The 7326-nt window shown below is 63.1% G+C and overlaps 2 protein-coding genes across 2 annotated transcripts; both read left to right on the top strand.

Moving 5' to 3' along the window:
- The first annotated feature begins 908 nt into the window (after positions 1-908).
- On the top strand, positions 909-3086 carry FIGNL2 (fidgetin like 2). The gene has a single exon (XM_057387151.1). It carries the CDS (start codon positions 927-929, stop codon positions 3084-3086), a length of 2160 nt encoding a protein of 719 aa, XP_057243134.1. The 5' UTR covers positions 909-926.
- Positions 3087-5710: 2624 nt separating this feature from the next.
- TMDD1 (transmembrane and death domain 1) lies at positions 5711-6854 on the top strand. Its single transcript, XM_057387149.1, has one exon. The coding sequence runs from the start codon at positions 5711-5713 to the stop codon at positions 6368-6370; it is 660 nt and encodes a 219-aa protein (XP_057243132.1). The 3' UTR covers positions 6371-6854.
- The last annotated feature ends 472 nt before the right edge of the window (positions 6855-7326 follow it).

Here is a 7326-nt window from a genome sequence, read left to right as displayed (position 1 = left end):
TCCCGTCCCCCATCCCGCACTCCGCTCCGCAGCTTTTCCCAGGGGGAGGCCGCGCACCCCATCCCCGCCGGGGCCGAGCCGTTGGACACCCTCGGTGTGCGCCCGCTGAAAACCCCCGAACAAAAGGCCAGTTGAGAGCGGCTGCTGAATAGATTAACAAGATTTCCATAATTAGGGCGGGCGGGAACAATGGGATTCTCCCTGCCCAGCCCCCCTGCCCGCCTTTGTCTTGCGCCGGGGATAATGGGCAGCAGCGAGGGTGGGAACCGGCCCGGCCATTTGGTCACTGGACAGTAATTTTCTCACACTGCCAAGGGGAGCATTGAAACATCTGTCCCGCTCGGCCACTCATTCACGTCCCATTTCAACCCTGACAGCTCCTCTGCCCGCCGCCCTCCCCCTCCCTGAGTTTTCTAGTTTTTTTTCAGATTTGGGGTTTTTCTTCTCCCCAAGAATCTCGTTTTTCAGGGGYTGGTTGGCTCCTGGGCACTGCAAAYGTTCYCCCGYAGTTTTGGGATGCGGGGATGGGGAGCGTGGTGGCGGTGGTGGTGCTCGGTGCTGGCCGCCCTCTTCCTTCACCCTCCTCCAGACTTTCGGAAAAGCAATTCCGTCGCCGGGGCCACCTCGAGGTGCCGGTTTTTAACCGGCGTCGGGATCGATCCGCGGGGAAAAGCCGCGAGTTCCCTGGGCAGGGATTGGTCAAAGCTCAGACTCGAATTTTCCGATATTCTCGAATATTCCGACCTTAAAAGTCCTGTGAATGCCCAGCTGAAGCAGAAGTTCGCAGTTCGGGGGTGCGATGGGGTTCAGGACAGGGGTGCGATGGAGTGCAGGACAGGGCGGGTTTTGGGGATACCCCATACACACACAATTCCTGTTTTATTTCTCTCCCCCGCACCATCCCCGTCCCCGCAGGTCTGTCAAAGATGCACTGGTCACCAGAGCATGCCCAGTCCCTGAACCAGTGGCCGGAGCAGCACCTGGACGTYTCCTCCACCACCTCCTCGCCGGCCCACAAGTCCGAGCTGTACCCCAGCGCCCGCCAGCGCTTCAACTAYGCCTGGGCCAACGATGACATCTCTGCGCTCACGGCYTCCAACCTCCTCAAGAGGTACGCCGAGAAATACTCGGGGGTGCTGGACGCGCCCTACGAGCGCTCGGCCCTCGGCGGATACGGCGACGGCGCCTTCGGGCCACTGAACGGGCAGAAGGGCGATGGGGAGCCCTGGCCGGGGGCTCACGGCTCGGACGGCGCTTACCCGCTGACCCCCATCCCCGACGGGCTGGCCGGAGCCAAGGGGGTCCCCTCGGCCGGCGGGGCCATCGGGCTGGGCGGCTCGCCGGTGGTGTCGGCCAACCTCGSCGATCCCGTGTACGCCGGCAACTCGTGCGGAGCGGCCGCCGCGGGCTCCGGGGGACTCGGCGCGTCTCAGGAGTACCCCTCGGGCTACGGGGGAACCTACTTGCCCTCGGGCTACTGCACGCAGCCGGSGGCCGCGCTTCCCCCGCCGCACCCGCCCGCCCTGCACAGCTCGGGGCTGCTGCAGCCCCCGCACCCCTCGCCCGCGCTGGTGCCGGGCTACGGCTCCTCCGGGCCCGTGTACAACTACGCGGCCGGCAGTTATCCACCGCAGCCGGGCTACGGGGGCATCCACCCGCCGCACCCGTCCGCCTCCTACCTGCCCTCGGGCATCGCGGCGCCCACGCCCATCCCGGCCCCGCCGCCCACCGCCCGCCCGCCCGGGGTGCCCGCCTACGGCTACCAGAGCGCCGGGCTGGGCCCGCTGGCCGTGCCGCCCCTGGGCACCGAGGCGGCGGGCGCGCTCAAGAGGAAGGCGTTCGACATCGGCGGCGAGGATGACGGRGAGGGCAGGTACAGGAAATACAGCTACGAGCAGCCAAAGTCTCCCTACGCCGTGTCGGACAACGGCGAGTGCCGCGGCAACGGCTTCAGCAGCGGCGGCAGCGGCGAGTCCCCCCAGGTGGCCTTCAAGGCCGGCAAGCGGCCGGCGGGAGCGGGCAGCGCCGAGGAACACGGCGGCAAGTACCAGATGAAGGCCGTGGTGTCCCCGTCCTACGGCTCCAGGGACGCGGCCCTGCGGCCGGCAGAGCCCTTCGAGAAGTTCAGCCCGCCYTTGGCCAACGGCGAGCGGGCGGCAGAGCCGGGACCCCCGTTCCCGCTGCGGCTGCCGCCCAAAGCGCTGGGATTCCTGGAGGAGCAGCCCAAGAACGTGGACCCGCTGCTGCTGGAGCTGGTGAACACCAAGGTGGTGGAGCGGGGCCCGCCCGTGCAGTGGTCGGACATCGCCGGGCAGGTGTCGGTGAAGGCGGCCATCGAGGAGGAGCTGCTGTGGCCCATCCTGCGGCCCGGCAGTTTCAGCGGCGCTAGCCACCCGCTGCGGACCCTGCTGCTCTTCGGGCCCCGCGGCACCGGCAAGACGCTGCTGAGCCGCTGCATCTCCACGCAGCTGGGCTCCACGCTGCTGCGCCTCAGCGGCACGGCGCTGCTGTCCGCCTGGAAGGCCGAGGCCGAGAAGATCCTGCAGACTGTGTTCTTCGTGGCCAGCTGCCGCCAGCCCGCCGTGGTGCTCATCACCGAGGCCGAGTCCCTGCTGGCGGCGCGGGCGGGCGAGGACGGCGGCCCGGCGGGCAACCTCAAATCTCAGCTCCTCTCCTACCTGGACAACGTGGCTACCTCATCCGAGCAGAACGTGGTGGTCATCGGCACCACGGCCCGGCCGGCCAGCATCGACGAGGCGTCGCACCGGCGCTTCGGSACGCGGCTCTACATCGCTCCGCCGGACGGGGCTGCGCGGCGAGTGATCCTGCGCCAGGCGCTGGCCCAGCAGAGCTGCTGCCTGAGCGAGCGGGAGCTGGCGGCGCTGGCCCAGCGCACCGAGAGCTTCTCCGGGGCCGAGCTGCTGCGGCTCTGCCAGCACGCCGGGGCCGCCCGCCGGGCGCTCACCGGACCCCCCGCTTCCTACCAGGACCTGGAGAAGGCGTTCTGCAAGGTGCGCCCCGCCACGTCCCAAAAGGAGCTGGACCTGTTCCTGGAGTGGGACAAGATGTACGGCACCAGGCACTGACGGCAGCGGGGGGACGGGGGCGCGGAGACGGACCCGGAGGCTGCGGGAAGGACCCCGAGGCTGCGGGATGGATCCCGATGCTCGGGATGGACCCCGAGGCCGCGGGACGGACCCCGAGGCCGCGGGGAGGGACGCCGAGGCTGCGGGAACGCACCCGAGGCTGCGGGGAGGGATCCCGAGGCCGCGGAAGGGATCCNCACGTCCCAAAAGGAGCTGGACCTGTTCCTGGAGTGGGACAAGATGTACGGCACCAGGCACTGACGGCAGCGGGGGGACGGGGGCGCGGGGACGGAGCCGGAGGCTGCGGGGAGGGACCCCAATGTCGCGGGGACAGACCCCAATGTCACGGGGACAGACCCCAATGTCGCGGGGAGGGACCCCGAGGTTGTGGGAACGCACCCCGAGGCTGCGGGGTCGGGTTTCAGGCGGGGATTTGGGCTCCGCGGGGGCTCCGCTTCTCGGAGCGGGGTCGGGGGTCGGGCCCCTCCTCGCAAATCCCTCCCGGCAGCTCCGCGTCCCTCGCCCTTCCCGTCCCGCACTCACGCAGGGATTTTTCGGGATCGCCGCCCCCCAAACTCAGGATAAGCTATTTATTATCGCCCCGCCCGTCCGTGCCGGGGCTCGGCGGGGCYGGGTCCGCTCCGGGATCCACGAGCTCCCCCATCCGCCCCAAAGCTTTATTATCGTGCTTTAATTGCTTTTATTATCGCCAACAGAAATACCTCGGGATGTCCTTTGAGCCCCTGCTCACCTGGCGGTGACCTCGATCAGGGAAAGGGGGATCTGGGCGGGGGAGGGGACACCCAAAACCAGGGAATTTCACCCCAAAATGTGGAGGTTTCACCCCAAAGCACGGGGTTAAACCACACCCCAAAACCAAAAGGTTTTGGAGTAAAATGCTGTAGATTGTTGAATATCCTAGACGTGGGTTTTTATTTTTGTAAGGTCTGTAGTATTTTTTTTTTTTGTTCGTTTGTTTTGTTTTTTCTTTTTAACTACTCAGGAAAAAAATTACCTCAGAAAAACTAAAGAATGTTTCTTTTTAAAAAACACTTTTTATCTTCTCAGAAAAGGAAAAAGATAGATTTTTTAAAAAGGGTTTTCCAACCTGGAACAAAGCTGCCTCATGCATTTGCTTCCAAAGGGAGGGGGGGGTTGAAGAAAAGGAAGAAGCAAAAGGAAAAATAAACTTGAAGCTGTCACAAAGATGAAATTTGAATGTATTTCAGGTGCTTTCCACGTATGTAATGCCATAATTTTATCCCGAATTTTGTTTATTTTTTGTTTTTCACGCCGTTATCGTAGCGTTTGGTGGAGTAACGTGTCTTCAACGGGAAAGTTTTAGCGCTGTAGCTCGGGAGCTGTGGCCGGCACCTCTTTTTGGAGCAGGGGTGGGGTCCTTTTTCACCCGAATTCAGGGATTTTTGGCTCCTCCGAGCGCTGAGGAGCCCAGCAGCAGCGGGCAAATCGCTTCCCCCCTTCCCCCAAAAAAATCCCATGGGGGCTGAGCGAGGGGCTTTGCACAGAGCACGAACCCCCAGCCCGCCCACCGACCCTTCCCCGCATCGCTGTGGGGCCGGGGGGGTTCCCCAATTAGAGAAAATTCTGATTTTTGTCATTTTTACTGCTCGAAAGGCCCCGCCTTTGGAGCAGCCCCCCCAAAAACCTCAGGGTTTGAGGACAGATCCCTCGCAGGGGCTCCCCACAGAGGTGTCTGCCAAGTTTTTTCCCATTTTTYCCGAATTTTTTCAGCTTCCTGTTGCATCCAGGGCATTAACAGGGCACCCCTTGCTCTCCCCTCGCCTCCAAAAAGTCGTGCCGGGTTCCCGAAGACTTATTATTGTTATTATTATCCTATTTGTACACTCTCTGTAACCATTTCTACCTCATTTTTGCAACGTATTGTACACGAAAAGTATTTAATTCATGTCTTATGGATGTCTGAGAAAAGACGAAGCTCTAGGGCTGGGATGGTCTACCTCAAGAAAATGCTGTATTTTAAAAAAAGAAGGAAAAAAGGAAAAAAAAAAGAAAAAAAAAAGTATTACACAGTATTAAAGAGATTACCTGAACGACTGCTGTGCTCGGGGGATGGGGTGGGGGAGGGCAGGGCGTGTCCCCTCCCGGGTTTTAGGGGTGGGGGGCTCGGGGGGGCCCCATTCCCTTTTTAGGGGGGTCCTGGGATGTCCCATTACATTTTTAGGGGAGATGGGTGGTCCTGAGGGTATATGGGAGGCTTAGGGGATGGGGAGGTTTAGGGGGTGGGGGAGACTGAGGGGATGGGGCAGATTTAGGGTATGGGGGATATTTTGGGGATGTGGGATATTTAGGGGATGTGGCAGATTTAGGGGTGGGGCAGTTTAAGGGATGGGGCAGATTTAGGGTATGGGGGATATTTTGGGGATGTGGGATATTTAGGGGATGTGGCAGATTTAGGGKATGGGGGTTCCCGGAGCGCTGCCAGGCTGCGGGGACAGTGCCAGCCACAGGAAGGTGACACGGGGACAGTTCCAGGGAACCGCCCCTGGAACCCGCGGCTCTGTGAGGTCAGGGGGACGCTCCCCGTTCCCGGGACACCCCGGTCCCGCAGACAGACGCCCCAAATCCCCGGCGGCACCCGAGCGATGCCGGCGCTGCTGTGGCTCGCCCTGCTCCTGCTGGCCCTGCGCGGCCACTGCGATGACACGGTGGCGGCCACCGTGGGCCGGCACAGCATGAGCCGCATCGCCGAGCTGCTGGCCGCCTCCGAGTGCCAGCARCTGCAGGCGGAGCTGCACAGCCCCGAGGAGGAGCTGAGCGAGCTGGAGCTGCAGTTTTTAGCCGAGGAGAACAACCCCATGCGCCGCCGCCGCCGCCGCCGCGGAGCCGCCCGGGGCTGCTCGGAAGCCCTGAGGAGTTGGCTAGTGACCGCGGGCGAGGTGACCACCTGGGACCGCCTGGTCCGCGCCCTCCGCCACATCGGGCGCTCGGACATCGCCCGGGAGCTGGGCAAGAAYCTGAACCAAGACCGGAGCCTGCAGCTGCGGAGGAACGTGGAGGGTTACAGCCGCAGCGTGCAGCACCTGAGCTCCGTGCAGCTGCAGCCCGGGCCGGGYCGGGGCCGCCGGGCTCCCCAGGTTGGCGATTTGCTCTTCCAGAGGCTGCGGCCACCCCGCTACGACCGCGGGCTACTGGGCTGGGTCCGCCCGGTGGCCCTGGGGGTGCTCGGAGCCTTCCTGAGCTCCACGCTGCTCACCGTGACCGCCATGTATTACTGCCACTGGAGGCGGCTCCTGCGCGCCTGAAACCGCCCCAAAAAACGGGMAAAGAGACCCAGTAAAGCCTCGAGTGAGGGATTGGCACCCCGAGATCGGCTCTGTGTGTTCTCCCGGGCACCGAGAGGTCTCTCTTTGGGTCATCCAGGGTGAGGTGTCCCCCGGGTGGCACCGCCGTGTCCTGTCCATCGCTGGGTGCCGGAGCGGCGGGGACGGAGCGGGCAAAGCTCCCGCGGCCACGTCCCCGCAGGGCAGGAGGGATCAAACCGGGATTCTCGGGGCTCATTATCCACGGGCGAGAGGTTCATTATAGCAGCCAGAGCCTGAGTGTCGCGGCAGAGSCATTTTGGGCTGCTTTGGGGTCATTTGGGATAAAAGTCTCAGCTTTCCTGAGGGTCCGGGAGCCTCGCTGCGCTCTCGGTTCGTCTCTCGCTGCGTTTCTGTTTTTCTCTTTTCTTGGCCAAGGAATCCCCACGAAAATCCMGCAGTGAGCCCCGGGTGAGGCTCAGGGGAGGCTGCTGGGGCTGGGAAGGGCTGGGTGATGCTGCTGGACTAAACTGCCCAGGGAAAGCTGAGAACATTCGAAATGTCTGCACGTGGGCAGTGCCAGGGGGCACGGGGAGGGTGGTCAGGGGCTTTTTTGGGGAGAATTTTTGGGATGTGGTTTTGGGGAATGGGCAGTGCCGGGGGGCACGGGGAGGGTGGTCACGGGCTTTCTTTGGGGGGAATTTTTTTTGGGATGTGGATTTGGGGAAATGGGGGAATTTTTTTTGGGATGTGGATTTGGGGAAATGGGCAGATGCGTCCCCTCCCTAAAGGAGGAACCAGGACGCCCCGGGTGGGGCTGGGGTGAGCTCGGGGTTGTTCCTGGGGGGTTCAAAGCCCCCCCAAACCCCCCAAATGAGGATCCCGRATTCTCCTCCAGGGCTGGGGTGGGGTTGGGGGTGCAAAGGCCCCGCTGGGGTCGTGTCCCACCCTGGGCACTG

The sequence above is a fragment of the Malurus melanocephalus genome, unplaced genomic scaffold (assembly GCF_030028575.1).
Source record: "Malurus melanocephalus ecotype Western Australia unplaced genomic scaffold, MMel_1.1 scaffold_1147, whole genome shotgun sequence".
Taxonomy (NCBI): domain Eukaryota; kingdom Metazoa; phylum Chordata; class Aves; order Passeriformes; family Maluridae; genus Malurus; species Malurus melanocephalus.
Note: the sequence above shows the minus strand (reverse complement) of the source record. Positions and strands in the feature narration are given on the sequence as shown.